This window comes from Scyliorhinus torazame, chromosome 1 (assembly GCF_047496885.1).
Source record: "Scyliorhinus torazame isolate Kashiwa2021f chromosome 1, sScyTor2.1, whole genome shotgun sequence".
Taxonomy (NCBI): Eukaryota; Metazoa; Chordata; class Chondrichthyes; order Carcharhiniformes; family Scyliorhinidae; genus Scyliorhinus; species Scyliorhinus torazame.
The window spans coordinates 259,328,778-259,346,784 of record NC_092707.1 but is presented as its reverse complement, the minus strand read 5'-3'; the positions used below and the strand labels follow the sequence as shown (position 1 = coordinate 259,346,784).

The window sequence follows — 18,007 nt, the reverse complement described above, 5'->3', positions numbered from 1 at the left end:
AGCGTTACTCTCCCCCAGCGTTACTCTCCCCCAGCGTTACTCTCCCTCAGCGTTACTCTCCCTCAGTGTTACTCTCCCCCAGCGTTCCTCTCCCCCAGCGTTACTCTCCCTCAGCGTTACTCTCCCTCAGCGTTCCTCTCCCCCAGCGTTACTCTCCCTCAGCGTTACTCTCCCCCAGCGTTACTCTCCCTCAGCGTTACTCTCCCCCAGCGTTACTCTCCCTCAGCGTTACTCTCCCTCAGCGTTACCCTCCCTCAGCGTTACCTACCCTCAGCGTTACTTTCCCTCAGTGTTACTTTCCCTCAGCGTTACTCTCCCCCAGCGTCACTCTCCCCGAGCGTCACTCTCCCCGAGCGTCACTCTCCCCCAGCGTTACTCTCCCTCAGCGTTACTCTCCCTCAGCGTTACTCTCCCCCAGCGTTACTCTCCGTCAGTGTTACTCTCCCCCAGCGTTACTCTCCCCCAGCGTTACTCTCTCAGTGTTACTCTCCCCCAGCGTTACTCTCCCCCAGCGTTACTCTCCCCCAGCGTTACTCTCCCCCAGCGTTACTCTCCCCCAGCGTTACTCTCCCCCAGCGTTACTCTCCCCCAGCGTTACTCTCCCCCAGCGTTACTCTCCCCCAGCGTTACTCTCCCCCAGCGTTACTCTCCCCCAGCGTTACTCTCCCTCAGCGTTACTCTCCCCCAGCGTTACTCTCCCCCTCAGTGTTAATCTTCATCAGCGTTACTCTCCCCCAGCGTTACTCTCTCAGTGTTACTCTCCCCCAGTGTTACTCTCCCCCAGCGTTACTCTCCCTCAGCGTTACTTTCCCTCAGCGTACTCTCCCTCAGCGTTACTCTCCCTCAGCGTTACTCTCCCTCAGCGTTACTCTCCCTCAGCGTTACTCTCCCTCAGCGTTACTCTCCCTCAGCGTTACTCTCCGTCAGCGTTACTCTCCGTCAGCGTTACTCTCCGTCAGCGTTACTCTCCGTCAGCGTTACTCTCCCCCAGCGTTACTCTCCCTCAGCGTTACTCTCCGTCAGCGTTACTCTCCGTCAGCGTTACTCTCCGTCAGCGTTACTCTCCCCCAGCGTTCCTCTCCCCCAGCGTTCCTCTCCCCCAGCGTTACTCTCCCCCAGCGTTACTCTCCCCCAGCGTTACTCTCCCCCAGCGTTACTCTCCCTCAGCGTTACTCTCCCTCAGCGTTCCTCTCCCCCAGCGTTCCACTCCCCCAGCGTTCCACTCCCCCAGCGTTACTCTCCCCCAGCGTTACTCTCCCCCAGCGTTACTCTCCCCCAGCGTTACTCTCCCCCAGCGTTACTCTCCCTCAGCGTTACTCTTCCCCAACGTTATTCTCCCTCAGTGTTACTCTCCCTCAGCGTTACTCTCCCTCAGCGTTACTCTCCCTCAGCGTTACTCTCCCCCAGCGTTACTCTCCCCCAGCGTTACTCTCCCTCAGCGTTACTCTCCCCCAGCGTTACTCTCTCGGCATTCCTCTCCCTCAGTGTTACTCTCCCCCAGCGTTACTCTCCCTCAGCGTTACTCTCCCTCAGTGTTACTCTCCCGCAGTGTTACTCTCCCCCAGCGTTACTCTCCCCCAGTGTTACTCTCCCTCAGTGTTACTCTCCCTCAGTGTTACTCTCCCCCAGCGTTATTCTCCCTCAGTGTTACTCTCCCTCAGCGTTACTATCCCTCAGCGTTACTCTTCCCCCAGCGTTACTCTCCCTCAGCGTTACTCTCCCCCAGCGTTACTCTCCCTCAGTGTTACTCTCCCTCAGTGTTACTCTCCCTCAGCGTTACTCTCCCCCAGCGTTACTCTCTCAGCATTCCTCTCCCTCAGTGTTACTCTCCCCCAGCGTTACTCTCCCTCTGTGTTACTCTCCCTCAGTGTTACTCTCCCTCAGTGTTACTCTCCCCCAGCGTTACTCTCCCCCAGTGTTACTCTCCCCCAGCGTTACTCTCCCTCAGTGTTACTCTCCCTCAGCGTTACTCTTCCCCAACGTTATTCTCCCTCAGTGTTACTCTCCCTCAGCGTTACTCTCCCTCAGCGTTACTCTCCCCCAGCGTTACTGTCCCTCAGCGTTACTCTCCCTCAGCGTTACTCTCCCCCAGCGTTACTCTCCCTCAGCGTTACTCTCCCCCAGCGTTACTCTCTCAGCATTCCTCTCCCTCAGTGTTACTCTCCCCCAGCGTTACTCTCCCTCAGTGTTACTCTCCCTCAGTGTTACTCTCCCTCAGTGTTACTCTCCCTCAGTGTTACTCTCCCTCAGTGTTACTCTCCCCCAGCGTTACTCTCCCCCAGTGTTACTCTCCCTCAGTGTTACTCTCCCTCAGTGTTACTCTCCCCCAGCGTTATTCTCCCTCAGCGTTACTCTCCCTCAGCGTTACTCTCCCTCAGCGTTACTCTCCCCCAGCGTTACTCTCCCTCAGCGTTACTCTCCCCCAGCGTTACTCTCCCCCAGCGTTACTCTCCCTCAGCGTTACTCTCCCTCAGCGTTACTCTCCCCCAGCGTTACTCTCCCTCAGCGTTACTCTCCCTCAGCGTTACTCTCCCTCAGCGTTACTCTCCCCCAGCGTTACTCTCCCCCAGCGTTACTTTCCCCCAGCGTTACTCTCCCTCAGCGTTACTCTTGTGTGTTTACTGTATGTTTCTCTCCCTTAGTCGTTCCATCCCTCAGTGTTACATTCCCTCAATGTTACTCTCTCTCAGTGTTACTCTTGTGTGTTACTCTTGCGTGTTTCTGTGGCAGCGATGTTTTGGCCATGTTGCGCTCTCGCTCGAGCGAATCGAGTCCGGTGAATAGTGGGAGAGGCAGAAAATGAGAACCGCACCAGGTGCCAAGCAGTTAGCGATGCAAAGGGCCCGCTCCTCTAGGCAAAATCAGGATATCGCCGTAGCGAGGCGAGAAACCAATTATCATCACTTAAACCCTATTTCCATACATGTAACAGAAGCCACCCCATATCCAATGGCTTCTTGTGATTCATCGGCCTCCCAGCAAGTGGTCATGCTGGCGTTGATTAGTGCTCCATTTTAAAAACGTGAACTTGACGGAAGGGCCTCTGTGGCGAGCCGAGGAAGTGAGTAGCCATCTTTGCTTACAGGCAAAGTGCTCTGGGCTACTGGGCTTGCTACTCCAGTGCTCAGCGGGGGGTGGGGGACCCCGGCTGCGGGTGGGGGACCCACCGCAGGGGTGGGCTGCCATGGGAAGATAGGGGGCGGGGGGAGGCGCTGGGGGTGTCAACCATGGGACAACCGCGCGCGGCACCACCATACCAACCCCGGATCGTATGTATCCATTCCGGCGTCAGCCCTTGTCCCTACCCATCTGCCGCACCGACTGCCCATAACCCTCACCAACTGCTGAGGCCTCTGGCCGTGTGACTGAAGGTTATTGCTAATGGGGAATTGCCAATCATAGTTAAGTGAGCACTTCACACAACCCAAGTGAATTCACGTGGGTGGACGGTCCATGCATCGTGTGGGAGCCATTGCCTAGCTTCCCAATCAGACCGTGATGCCTGGACACTGGGCCTGAAGACTGCGGGAGGCAATACCACACACGCAGCAGACAACATCTGATGGTTACAGCTCCGGGGACATGTCCTATGTCCGTGGCTGGGGGGTGGGTGAGTGCCGCAGGGAGGGGACCAGTGCCCGGTCCAGATGACGTTATGAGCGGCTGTCCGGGGTACAGGGTCTGGGGTCTGGTGAGGGGACCTCGCTGAAGCTGGGAGTGCGTGGGGAGGGTGTTCAGGGTGGTGGGAATGGGGGGTGGGAACAATGGGGAATGGAGAGTCCCGTGGTGGGAGCCACCGCTGTTTGTCAGTCTAACACCCTCTCCCCAATGCTCTACCGATATTGAACGCTATGGCAGGGATTTGGGATCAGCAGACCTTGCCCCAGTGGTGCTGCTGCTAGGACAGGCAGCAAGACACTGGAGACAGTGGCAGCAGGAAATGCTCGGGGCGGTGGCTCACATGCCAGACCCCGCCCCACATCCCTAGGACCCGGCCGCCCATCAGGCCAGGGAGGGACCAGAGGGGGAGTCCCGCGACGGCCCAGGATGTACAGGCGTCGCCGGTCATTCGAACAGAAGACGGAGCGCGCGTGACGCAGGAGGCTCCACTTCAACAAGGAGGCGGTGCAGCATCTCTGCCATGTCCTCGCTGACGTCACACTACATGGAGGAGGAGGACACCCGCTCCCGGCGGCCGTCAGGGTTACCGCAGCCCTGAACTTTAATGCCTCAGGATTCTTCCAGGGCTCGAGCGGGGACCTGTGTGGCATCTCGCAGGCCACAGCCCACAGGTACATCCAACTGGTCACGGATGCCCAGTTTGCCCAGGCAGAAAACTTTGACATAGACCAAGTTCAACAGGATACCTGGGCAGCAGGTTTCTCTGCCATCGCTGGGATGCACCAGGTCCAGTGGGCATTAGATGGCATGCATGTTGCCCTGCGCTCACTGGGCCATCTGGGAATGCCCTACGTTAACAGAAAGGGGTTCCACTCCCTAAACATACAGCTCGTGTGTGACCACCACATGAAGATCATGCACGTATTTGCCCGCTTCCCGGGGAGTGTCCACGACAGCTACATCCTGGGGCAGTTGGTCATCCCCGGCCTCTTTGAGGACCCCCCCAGGATGGGCGATTGGCTCTTGGTGGGGATAAGGGGTACCCGCTGAGGACCTGGCTAATGACGCCAGTACGGAGGCTGGAGACCGAAGCGGAGACCCGGTACAACGTGGCCCATGTAGCCACTCGGGCTGTCATTCAGCGGTGCATCGGACTCCTCAAGGTGCAGTTCCGATGCCTCAACCGCTCCGGTGGTGCGTTCCAGTAGCCCCCCCCCCCACTCCCGAGGGTCGCCCGCATTGTGGTGATCTGCTGTGCCCTCCACAACTTCGCACAAGGGTGAAGAGATGGAGATTGGGGATGAGGAACACATGCCCACCTCCAAGGAGGACGAGGATGATGAAGTGGTGCCGGACCAGCAGAGGCTGGAGATCGAGCCCAGTGAAGAACCGGAGGACCAGCCGGGGGCTGCAGGACAGGCGGCAGAGGCGAGGGTCCGGCAAGCCCGGAGAGCCAGAGAGGCCCTCATACTCGCCCGCTTCACATTGGACATGGCCTGGTCTGTGATCGCTACCGTACCCACCCTCCCACCCCGATATCAGGCACCCGGTCGAAACCCACGCAAACACAGGGAGAACGTGCAGACTCCGCACAGACAGTGACCCAAGTCGGGAATCGAACCTGGGACCCTGGAGCTGTGAAGCAACGGTGCTAACCACTGTGCTACTGTGCTACCCCAAGTCCAAAAATGTGCAGGTTAGGTGGATTGGCCATGGTAAATTGTCCAAAAAGATTAGGTGAGGTTATGGGGATAGGGAGGAGATGTGGGCTTAAGTGTGGGCTCTTTCCAGGGGCCGGTTCAGACTCGATGGGCCGAACGGCCTCCTTCTGCATTGTAAATTGTAAGATTCTACGAGTCCCACCTTCCCGGGGTCGGGGGGGGGGGGGGGGGCATTGTAAATTGTATGATTCTACGAGTCCCACCTTCTCTGGGTCGGGGGGGGATTTTGCCTGGTGAGATGGGCAAGGTTTAGGAACTTTACCTTCCTAACTCTATTGCTATGTCTAGGTGTGTCCCCAAGATGCAATAATCGGACATCCTCTGGGGCCGAAGGGCCTTGGCGCATTGTGTCATTATTTGATATTATTCTCTGCAAATACTACTTGATGCACCCTTTGCTGTTGAAACGTTTCCTGCTACATAGATTTGAGTGTGCTTTTCTTGCTATAATTTATACCTTTGCATCTACCGGTTTGGCTGAACAAGTATTGATGGAATATGTGATGGGAACATTTATTAAATTGTATCTTTTCCCTTCTGGAAGGGTTTTTGCAGGAGTTTCAGCAGTGGATGTGTGATGCCAAGGCATCAGTGAAGGGATGTGGTGATCAGTCAGGAGATACACACACCATCGAAGAGAAAGTACAGAAACTTGAGGTGCGTGAACCCATCAGTGCACTGACTGTATCGTGGCACATTTATGCAAACCAGGCTTTGAAGACAAATATAACTGCATCTAGGAGCCTCCCCAGGTGTGCATCCCTGAATCTTGGGGCCAGTCTCCTGGGCGCCATTGTTGCGAGCTGGCTGAGGTTGGCTGAGCAAGTGCGCTGGAGGGAAGATTGGAGCTGGTGAGTGTTATCTGTTCATGAATCCGGAGGTTATGGATGAGCACTAACTTCACAAAGAGTACATTCAGCTCAGGGTAACAGTGGAAGTCTGTCGCTGGAATGGATTGTTCCCCAGCTTGATCTGGGAATGAATCATATTGTGCTGCTCCAAACTCAATGCCAACCAAACACCGAGAGTCGTCATCGCTGCAGCTGTGTGACAGGGTGCAGCGCCCTTTCCACCTCTCGCAGTCCGCATGGGGGACATGGGGTGTGGGTAACGGCACTACCTCAGCATAAAATTCAGCCCATCGCACTCTCACTTACTCATGTTCTTACTCTCCTCATCCACCTACTAGGTATAGTTACGGTACTGGACCAGACCTTAATTTATATCAGGAAACCGGACGAGAGACTCCAGCAATTTTTCAATTTGTCAACTGTGAGGAAAGGATACTTCATTCCCAGGAGTAACTCCACTGACAAATAGGGATATTTTGCATTAAAACAAACTTTATATTATCACAGGATTAACCTAATTAATGTCCAAGCAAAATAAAAACAGCTTTTCAATTAACAGTTAAACAGTTCTCAAAAAAAATTAAAGGTTACTTTCCCACATACTTCTAAAATTTCAATAAAGCAAAATTCACACACCGGTCAAATGTCACTTATTAGTCAAGTTTTTAAAAAATAATCTTTATTAGTGTCACAAGTAGGCTTACATTAACACTGCAATGAAAATTCCCTAGTCGCCACACTCCAGCGCCTGTTCGGGTACACGGAGGGAGAATTCAGAATGTCCAATTCACCTAACAAGCATATCTTTCGGGAATTGTGGGATTTAACCCACGCAGACTCAGGGAGAACTTGCAGACTCCGCACAGACAGTGACCCAAAACGGGAATTGAACCCGGGTCCCTGGTGCTGTGAAGCAACAGTGCTAACCAATGTGCTACCATGCCGCCCATAAATATCACTTATTAATAATGTTAACACTCAGTGGCTTACACATTTATTCACAAAGTCCTTGGGAAAGAAGCTTTCAGAAGTCAGTCTGAGAAACATAACTGCTTCCCTCAGAACCCAAAACTGAACTCTAAAGCAAAACTAAAAACAACAGACACAGGACAGGGCTGAAAGCAAAACTTAAAACAGACTCAGCCCCTCTTGTGAGTGACATCGCAGCCTGCCTAGCTGTTAACACCTTAATCACATGTGGATACCTCAACCTAAGACTCACCTGAGGAAGGAGCAGTGCTCTGAAAGCTACTGGTTCCAAACAAATCTATCGGACTTTAGCCTGGTGTTGTAAGACTTCTTACTGTGCCCACCCTGGCATCTCCACATCATGAGTTATTTTAATAACGTTACTGCAACAGACATACAATATAATGGGCTGGATTCTCTGTTTTGGAGACTATGTGCTGACGATAACAGAGAATCCGTGGACGTTTACGACAGAAAAACCGGCGCTGCACCTGGACCGATCCTGTTACCATTGAGGGGCTGGCACCGGCGCTGCACCTGGACCGATCCTGTTACCATTGAGGGGCTGGCACCGGCACTGCACCTGGACCGATCCTGTTACCATTGAGGGGCTGGCACCGGCGCTGCACCTGGACCGATCCTGTTACCATTGAGGGGCTGGCACCGGCGCTGCACCTGGACTGATTCTGTTACTGTTGAGGGGCTGGCACCGGCGCTGCACCTGGACTGATTCTGTTACCATTGAGGGGCTGGCACTGGCACTGCACCTGGACTGATTCTGTTACCATTGAGGGGCTGGCACCGGCGCTGCACCTGGACTGATTCTGTTACTGTTGAGGGGCTGGCACCGGCGCTGCACCTGGACTGATTCTGTTACCATTGAGGGGCTGGCACCGGCGCTGCACCTGGACTGATTCTGTTACCGTTGAGGGGCTGGCACCGGCGCTGCACCTGGACCGATCCTGTTACCATTGAGGGGCTGGCACCGGCGCTGCACCTGGACCGATCCTGTTACCATTGAGGGGCTGGCACCGGCGCTGCACCTGGACCGATCCTGTTACCATTGAGGGGCTGGCACCGGTGCTGCACCTGGACTGATTCTGTTACTGTTGAGGGGCTGGCACCGGCGCTGCACCTGGACCGATCCTGTTACCGTTGAGGGGCTGGCACCGGTGCTGCACCTGGACCGATCCTGTTACCGTTGAGGGGCTGGCACCGGCACTGCACCTGGACCGATCCTGTTACCATTGAGGGGCTGGCACCGGCGCTGCACCTGGACTGATTCTGTTACCATTGAGGGGCTGGCACCGGCACTGCACCTGGACCGATCCTGTTACCATTGAGGGGCTGGCACCGGCGCTGCACCTGGACTGATTCTGTTACCATTGAGGGGCTGGCACCGGCGCTGCACCTGGACCGATCCTGTTACCGTTGAGGGGCTGGCACCGGCACTGCACCTGGACCGATCCTGTTACCATTGAGGGGCTGGCACCGGCGCTGCACCTGGACTGATTCTGTTACCATTGAGGGGCTGGCACCGGCACTGCACCTGGACCGATCCTGTTACCATTGAGGGGCTGGCACCGGCGCTGCACCTGGACTGATTCTGTTACCATTGAGGGGCTGGCACCGGCGCTGCACCTGGACCGATCCTGTTACCATTGAGGGGCTGGCACCGGCGCTGCACCTGGACCGATTCTGTTACCATTGAGGGGCAGGCACCGGCGCTGCACCTGGACTGATTCTGTTACCATTGAGGGGCTGGCACCGGCGCTGCACCTGGACTGATTCTGTTACCATTGAGGGGCTGGCACCGGCGCTGCACCTGGACCGATTCTGTTACCATTGAGGGGCTGGCACCGGCGCTGCACCTGGACTGATTCTGTTACTGTTGAGGGGCTGGCACCGGCGCTGCACCTGGACTGATTCTGTTACCATTGAGGGGCTGGCACTGGCACTGCACCTGGACTGATTCTGTTACCATTGAGGGGCTGGCACCGGCGCTGCACCTGGACTGATTCTGTTACTGTTGAGGGGCTGGCACCGGCGCTGCACCTGGACTGATTCTGTTACCATTGAGGGGCTGGCACCGGCGCTGCACCTGGACTGATTCTGTTACCGTTGAGGGGCTGGCACCGGCGCTGCACCTGGACCGATCCTGTTACCATTGAGGGGCTGGCACCGGCGCTGCACCTGGACCGATCCTGTTACCATTGAGGGGCTGGCACCGGCGCTGCACCTGGACCGATCCTGTTACCATTGAGGGGCTGGCACCGGTGCTGCACCTGGACTGATTCTGTTACTGTTGAGGGGCTGGCACCGGCGCTGCACCTGGACCGATCCTGTTACCGTTGAGGGGCTGGCACCGGTGCTGCACCTGGACCGATCCTGTTACCATTGAGGGGCTGGCACCGGCGCTGCACCTGGACCGATCCTGTTACCGTTGAGGGGCTGGCACCGGCACTGCACCTGGACCGATCCTGTTACCATTGAGGGGCTGGCACCGGCGCTGCACCTGGACTGATTCTGTTACCATTGAGGGGCTGGCACCGGCACTGCACCTGGACCGATCCTGTTACCATTGAGGGGCTGGCACCGGCGCTGCACCTGGACTGATTCTGTTACCATTGAGGGGCTGGCACCGGCGCTGCACCTGGACCGATCCTGTTACCGTTGAGGGGCTGGCACCGGCACTGCACCTGGACCGATCCTGTTACCATTGAGGGGCTGGCACCGGCGCTGCACCTGGACTGATTCTGTTACCATTGAGGGGCTGGCACCGGCACTGCACCTGGACCGATCCTGTTACCATTGAGGGGCTGGCACCGGCGCTGCACCTGGACTGATTCTGTTACCATTGAGGGGCTGGCACCGGCGCTGCACCTGGACCGATCCTGTTACCATTGAGGGGCTGGCACCGGCGCTGCACCTGGACCGATTCTGTTACCATTGAGGGGCTGGCACCGGTGCTGCACCTGGACCGATCCTGTTACCATTGAGGGGCTGGCACCGGCACTGCACCTGGACCGATCCTGTTACCATTGAGGAGCTGGCACCGGCGCTGCACCTGGACTGATTCTGTTACCATTGAGGAGCTGGCACCGGCACTGCACCTGGACTGATTCTGTTACCATTGAGGGGCTGGCACTGGCGCTGCACCTGGACTGATTCTGTTACCGTTGAGGGGCTGGCACCGGCGCTGCACCTGGACCGATTCTGTTACCGTTGAGGGGCTGGCACCGGCGCTGCACCTGGACTGATTCTGTTACCATTGAGGGGCTGGCACCGGCGCTGCACCTGGACCGATCCTGTTACCATTGAGGGGCTGGCACCGGTGCTGCACCTGGACCGATCCTGTTATCATTGAGGAGCTGGCACCGGCACTGCACCTGGACTGATTCTGTTACCATTGAGGGGCTGGCACCGGTGCTGCACCTGGACTGATTCTGTTACTGTTGAGGGGCTGGCACCGGCACTGCACCTGGACCGATCCTGTTACCATTGAGGGGTTGGCACCGGCACTGCACCTGGACCGATTCTGTTACCATTGAGGGGCTGGCACCGGCGCTGCACCTGGACCGATCCTGTTACCATTGAGGAACTGGCACCGGCGCTGCACCTGGACCGATCCTGTTACCATTGAGGGGCTGGCACCGGCGCTGCACCTGGACCGATTCTGTTACCATTGAGGGGCTGGCACCGGCGCTGCACCTGGACTGATCCTGTTACCATTGAGGGGCTGGCACCGGCGCTGCACCTGGACTGATCCTGTTACCATTGAGGGGCTGGCACCGGCGCTGCACCTGGACCGATCCTGTTACCGTTGAGGGGCTGGCACCGGCGCTGCACCTGGACCGATCCTGTTACCATTGAGGGGCTGGCACCGGCGCTGCACCTGGACCGATCCTGTTACCATTGAGGGGCTGGCACCGGCGCTGCACCTGGACTGATTCTGTTACCATTGAGGGGCTGGCACCGGCGCTGCACCTGGACCGATCCTGTTACTGTTGAGGGGCTGGCACTGGCACTGCACCTGGACTGATTCTGTTACCATTGAGGGGCTGGCACTGGCACTGCACCTGGACTGATTCTGTTACCATTGAGGGGCTGGCACTGGCACTGCACCTGGACTGATTCTGTTACCATTGAGGGGCTGGCACCGGCGCTGCACCTGGACCGATCCTGTTATCATTGAGGAGCTGGCACCGCCGCTGCACCTGGACCGATCCTGTTACTGTTGAGGGGCTGGCACTGCACCTGGACCGATCCTGTTACCGTTGAGGGGCTGGCACCGGCGCTGCACCTGGACCGATCCTGTTATCATTGAGGAGCTGGCACCGGCGCTGCACCTGGACCGATCCTGTTACCATTGAGGGGCTGGCACCGGCACTGCAACTGGACTGATTCTGTTACCATTGAGGGGCTGGCACCGGCGCTGCACCTGGACCGATTCTGTTACCATTGAGGGGCTGGCACTGGCACTGCACCTGGACTGATTCTGTTACCATTGAGGGGCTGGCACCGGCGCTGCACCTGGACCGATCCTGTTATCATTGAGGAGCTGGCACCGGCGCTGCACCTGGACCGATCCTGTTACTGTTGAGGGGCTGGCACTGCACCTGGACCGATCCTGTTACCGTTGAGGGGCTGGCACCGGCGCTGCACCTGGACCGATCCTGTTATCATTGAGGAGCTGGCACCGGCGCTGCACCTGGACCGATCCTGTTACCATTGAGGGGCTGGCACCGGCGCTGCACCTGGACAGATCCTGTTACCATTGAGGGGCTGGCACCGGCACTGCACCTGGACTGATTCTGTTACCATTGAGGGGCTGGCACCGGCGCTGCACCTGGACCGATTCTGTTACCATTGAGGAGCTGGCACCGGTGCTGCACCTGGACCGATCCTGTTACCATTGAGGGGCTGGCACCGGTGCTGCACCTGGACCGATTCTGTTACCATTGAGGAGCTGGCACCGGCGCTGCACCTGGACCGATTCTGTTACCATTGAGGAGCTGGCACCGGTGCTGCACCTGGACCGATCCTGTTACCACTGAGGGGCTGGCACCGGCACTGCACCTGGACCGATCCTGTTACCATTGAGGAGCTGGCACCGGCGCTGCACCTGGACTGATTCTGTTACCATTGAGGAGCTGGCACCGGCGCTGCACCTAGACTGATTCTGTTACCATTGAGGAGCTGGCACCGGCGCTGCACCTGGACTGATTCTGTTACCATTGAGGAACTGGCACCGGCGCTGCACCTGGACTGATTCTGTTACCATTGAGGAGCTGGCACCGGCGCTGCACCTGGACTGATTCTGTTACCATTGAGGAGCTGGCACCGGCGCTGCACCTGGACTGATTCTGTTACCATTGAGGAGCTGGCACCGGCGCTGCATGGAACGCAATCAATTCCACTGAGAAATGGTGCTGGAATCGCCGGGGCCGTGATCGACACTCGGGAGGCTGATAAGTTGTAACCGCACATACACGTTGCACTCCCCACACATTTATCCCAGCCAAAAAAATGGCACTGGTGGTGCTGGAGTGCGCCCATACAGCTGATTGATCGTCTGGGGCCAGAGGGCACCCGGTGGGGGGGTGCCCTGGGGGGGAGCAGGTTCAAAGTGAGCTGTTCACAGTGTGGCAGCTGCATAGATGCCTTGCCAGCTGCAGCAATGGTGTTCTAACTGCACAGCCCAACTGCACAGCCCACTTCCTGGCCACCCCCCACTACTCCCTCTGACCCTGGCAGAAGCCCCCGGCCAGCGCCACAACTGTCAGCACACTGTGGCGAAGTTGGACACCTTCAGTACCTCCTCTCTCTCCCTCAGCAGCCGCCACGCCAGTTTCACGATTTTTAAAAGCATAAGTGAACCATGCTTTAGGCAGCATGGTAGCACAAGTGGATAGCACTGTGGCTTCACAGTGCCAGGGTCCCAGGTTCGATTCCCCGCTGGGTCACTGTCTGTGCAGAGTCTGCACGTGTCTGCGTTGGTTTCCTCCGGGTGCTCCGGTTTCCTCCCACAGTCCAAAGACGTGCAGGTTAGGTAGATTGGCCATGTTAAATTGCCCTTCATGTCCAAAAAGGTTAGGAGGGGTTATTGGGTTACGGGGATAGGGTGGAAGTGAGGGTTTAAGTGGGTCGGTGCAGACTCGATGGGCCGAATGACCTCCTTCTGTACTCTATGTTTTTAAAAAAACTGGGTCCATCAGAGGCGGAGAATCGCGGAGGCCCCGGTCAGGCACGCTAATGATATTCAAACGGTGCCTACTGTATGTGTGAAGTGAAACGCATTGACGCTGTTTTCGAGGTAACGAAGAATCACAATTTGACGTCAAATCGATGCCTGCCGCGATTTTAATGTCGGAACGTTATTCTCCGCCAAATCGCATTTCCCAATTTTGGCATCAGCTAACGGAGAATCCCGCCCAATGTATAGAAACATTTCCGACATACCTCACAGTATCTGTGAGTAATTTTGTTAATGGATCTATCAATTGATTCTTAGCGTGTTGGTAGTTAGCTCTCTGTTTGTCCCGAGCTTATTCAGCCGCATCCTTCGCCTTTTGGTATCTTTGAGCTTTAACGGAGCGGGTTTTGATCGCCTGCTGATCTTGTTTTTCTTTTTCACCCACAGGGGATTCTGAGCAGGGCGAGTGTGGGGAGGGAGAAGCTGGAGGCCGCCGTGGCGGAAGGAGACAAATTGGTCCCACATTTACCGAAACCCAGTGCCGCCCAGGTTCAACAGCTGCTGGCCAACAGTCAAGAGGAGTGGCAGAGCTTCTTGAGGCAGTGCCAACAGAACAGGAAGACCCTGACGGACTATGCAGAGGAGTTGACGAGGTAAGTATGAATCAAGCATCCTCTGGAGAATTAAGGCCAGTCAGATCATTGACACGTCAACTTCAAGTGCCAGCTGAACTCTCTCGTCTCTAAAGTCAGAAGATTATGGGTTCAAGCCCCACTCCTGAGGTTTGGGCATGGGATCCTGGCCTCCAGGGAGTGCTGCACTGTTGGAGATGCCACCTTTCAGATGAGTGGCCAAACTGACAGCCTGTCTGCTCTCTCAGGTGGCAAAAAAGATCCCATGGCGCCATTGGAAGAAGGGCAGGATCGTTCTCCCCAGTGTCCTGACCACTATTCATCCCTCAATCGACCTTTGAAAACAAATGATTTGCCCACTGCTGTTGGTGGGGCCCCGCTATTTGTAAATTGACTGCTGCATTTTCTTAGAGTGCAACAAGCACTACAATTCTAAAGTATTGTAATGTGCTTTGCTGCATCCTAATAGCAAGCTAGAAGTTCTATCAATGCAATTCTCCTTTTCCTTTGCTTCAGCACGCAGACCAATGGGCATTGCTCAGAGGCCATGGGGAAACCTTTCTGAGTTCGCTCCTTCAGCTGTCTTGCTGTTGGGAATTCACAGTGGGAAGCTGTGCAGGATTCCCTGCGTGTGTGCTCCACCTCGTTCTTTATCCCGCTCATTATCTTGTGTTCCACTGACTAAAAGTGCCCTTTTGTCGCAGCTTTCAGAGTCAGCACACTAAGCTCAGTCTCTGGCTGCACCAGGCCGAACAGAGGATGGCCACAGAGTCTATCGGCGAGAACAAGAAGAACATCCCAGTGATGCAGGTCGAGGTGGAGAGGATGGAGGATTTCTATGAGGAGATTCAAGGACAGAGGTAGACAACTCAATTAGCTAAAAGGGTGAAAAGTGATGCTTTCTCTCCTTATTGCTTAACAGATAGGGTGGAATTTAATGCCTGCCCCGTGGCAGCTTTGAAAGCGGGAGGACGGAGGGGTGTTTAATTGAACAGGGCTGAGTACATGGCTGGAAGGCCTGTGTATGACCTTCCCACCACGTCGCCAAATAAGGCCCGTAAGTGGGCAATTAATGTGCTCTTAAGGGCCTGATGCACTATCAATTACCACAAAGGTGAGAGTAACAAAGATGTTGTGCCTCCTGTAGCTGGAACCAGAATGGCTGCAGCACCGGCGAGCACACACATTTATACGCCGCCTACTGGGCGGAGCCAGCAGGCAGGGATTTACCCATGTACCTCTAGTATATGTGTCTTACTGCTAGTGGTGACTACTACAGGGCCTCATCTCACAGCTGCTAATATTCAACCAAAGCGGGCGGGGCATCGTCACGCAGACAGTCTTAAAAACAAACCTTAGCGGTTTGCTTTGGGCTCCTAGGGGGAGAGGGGGAATGGGGATGTGGGTGGGGTGGCAGTGTGGGGGTGGCTCCTTCATTCAAATGATCTCAGTACCTGATCAAATGACCTGGTCCTGGGAAGGGGGGAGGTTCTCTCAGAACCAACCACTGCCTTTGTCTCCAATCCCTTGCGTTCTGCAACCCCCACCCCAATCCTGCCATCACTCCCTCACTGACCTAGGGCCTCAGGTGAGTGCATTGCCAGAAGCTATCACTGCTCCCACTGGCACTGCACTGCCTGTATAAAGAGCTGCTGGTCCCTTATTGGCTGGAAGTACTTCCGGGTAGGATTTCTGCCTCTGGGTCTTTGATCAAGGTGAAGGCCCAGCAATGGTCAATTGAATGGCATTTAATGCAGTGCGCCTTCCCCAAAGGAGGCAACCCGGGGCCTAGCCGGATTTTCAGCCGGCAGATTTGACCCCCATCACTGCCATTAAATTAAAGGTACACAATGAAGAGGCAGGTGTCATGATATTCAGATAAACATCATGGTGCAAACACACATACACACTGATGGACAGATCAACGGACCAATCAATACACACGCAACATCACAGCCAATCACAAGCAAAAGCAGACACACTATAAAACGGGGAACACGACACTTCCGATTCATTCCAGCAGGAGACAGCTCAGGGCACAGAGCTCACAGCAAGCCACTCAGACATTCGCCATGTGCTGAGTGCCTCTCCAAGATGGTGTTAGGGCTGGGTCCACAGGTTAGAGGGTAATGAACGAACCACAGCAACCAGTTTACAAATGTTAATAATTGTTAGTAATAAAACCGAGTTGTACCTTCCGCAACCGTGTTGGTTCGTCTGTGTAGCAGAGCACCCAACACGACAGCAGGTGCCCAGGTAAATTGTTATAAAGGTACATAAATATAGTTATGGTTCACATGGATCATAATATATAGCAGCCTGCTCCAATAACCTCTTCAAATGTGGGTAGGTAATGGGCTGAATTTTATGCTGGTGGAAATTCACGGTCTGCCGATGTCGCTGAACATTTGAACGGCTCACCGCATTTTAAAGCCCTGTCCCCTCACCGCGACAGGGACCGGAGAATTCTGCACAACGATACCTTGGGCGAAATTCAACGTAATCGGCGTAATGTCCGCCGACCTGCGCCCAAAACGGCGCAAATCAGTTCGGCATCGCGCCGCCCCAAAGGTGCGGAATCCTCCGCATCTTGACCGGCCGCACCTTGAAGGGCTAGGCCTGCGCCGGACTGATTTCCACCCCACCAGCTGGCGGGAAAGGCCTTTGGTGCCCCGCCAGCTGGCGCGGAAATGACATTGCCGGGCGGCGCGGGAGCGTCAGCGGCCGCTCACGGCATCCCTGCGCATGCGCAGTGGAGGGAGTCTCTTTCGCCTCTGCCATGGTGGAGACCGTGGCGAAGGCGGAAGGAAAAGAGTGACAATTCAGCCCATTACCTACCCAGGCGATTCTCCCAAACGGTGCGGCATCGGAGAATCGCTCCCGGGATGTTGGTGACAGCGTGTGGGGGGTGGAGCGGAGTGATATTGCGGGTGTGCTAGATTGATCTGGAGAAAGGTTAATGTTGTATTCTGTGTCCTTGCATCATCATTATTTACATGACAGATTGCAGCCAGGCCGCACTAGATTGATTCACCACATTACATTTCCTTCTGATCTATGGGGTTATTGGGTTACGGGGATAGGGCTTAAGTGGGTCGGTGCAGACTTGATGGGCCGAGTGGCCTCCTTCTGCACTGTATGTTCTATGTTCTATGAAGTGCCTTGGGATGTGTCCCAACATTGTATAAACGCAGGTTTATGTTTTTCTGATATCTGTTTCTCTGTTTCACCATCCAGGGATTCTTTTGATAGCTTGTGTCAGAAGGCGCAGACACTGAATGAGCTGGGCGATGGAGATGGAGGGGTGACGCGGCTGGCTTCCCAGCTTCTGTCCCAACACCAGCAGCTGGCCAAGACGGTGAGGGAGAAGCTGAGAGCCGGACAGCTGGGCCTACAGGAGCACCAGGCCTTCGAAGAAACCCTGCAGAGCACCTGGTCCTGGCTGAGAGTGGTTCAGAGTAAGCTGGGAACAATAGACAGCACAGTCGGCAGCAAGACTGCACTCGAGAAACAGCTGCTTCAGATCCAGGTGTGGTATAGATACACGCAGAAGATTCATCATACTGTTGCTCGGATCTGGAGCTCTCCTACACAGAGCTGGACAGAGAACTGGAAGCACCAACACACACCTTGACTGTGCCTTTACATTTATTCTCTTGCCCCCTGCTGCCCAGTCTGCGGGTCTATGGTTCTTTTTTTGATTCTTTCGCAAAATGCGGGCAGAGTTGGCAAGGCCCACATTTGTTGCCCATTCCTTGTTTCCTGGCTAAGAAGGCCTTGGTAGGCCCCTTAAAGAGCAATTAAGAGTCAAATTCATTGGTGTGGGGCTGGAGTCACATATAGATGAAGGGGGCCGGTTTAGCTCACTTGGCTGGACAGCTGGTCTGTGATTCAGAAGATGGCCCGCAATTCAATTCCCGTACAGGCTGAGGTTATTCATGAAGGCCCGTGCGTTCTTAACCTTGTCCCTTGCCTGAGGTGTGGTGATTCTCAGGTTAAATCACCACCAGTCAGCTC

General features: G+C 55.6%; 1 protein-coding gene across 13 annotated transcripts in view; it reads left to right on the top strand.

Moving 5' to 3' along the window:
• The window catches only part of syne1b (spectrin repeat containing, nuclear envelope 1b), a 669,902-nt gene that overhangs the window by 233,750 nt on the left and 418,145 nt on the right, over nt 1-18,007 (top strand). For all 13 annotated transcript variants that reach the window (XM_072505314.1, XM_072505250.1, XM_072505295.1 and 10 more), the window contains 4 exons: nt 5,887-5,999; nt 13,806-14,011; nt 14,695-14,850; nt 17,228-17,519. In XM_072505314.1, the coding sequence (XP_072361415.1) occupies nt 5,887-5,999; nt 13,806-14,011; nt 14,695-14,850; nt 17,228-17,519 (767 nt within the window). The remainder of the gene's footprint in view (nt 1-5,886; nt 6,000-13,805; nt 14,012-14,694; nt 14,851-17,227; nt 17,520-18,007) is intronic.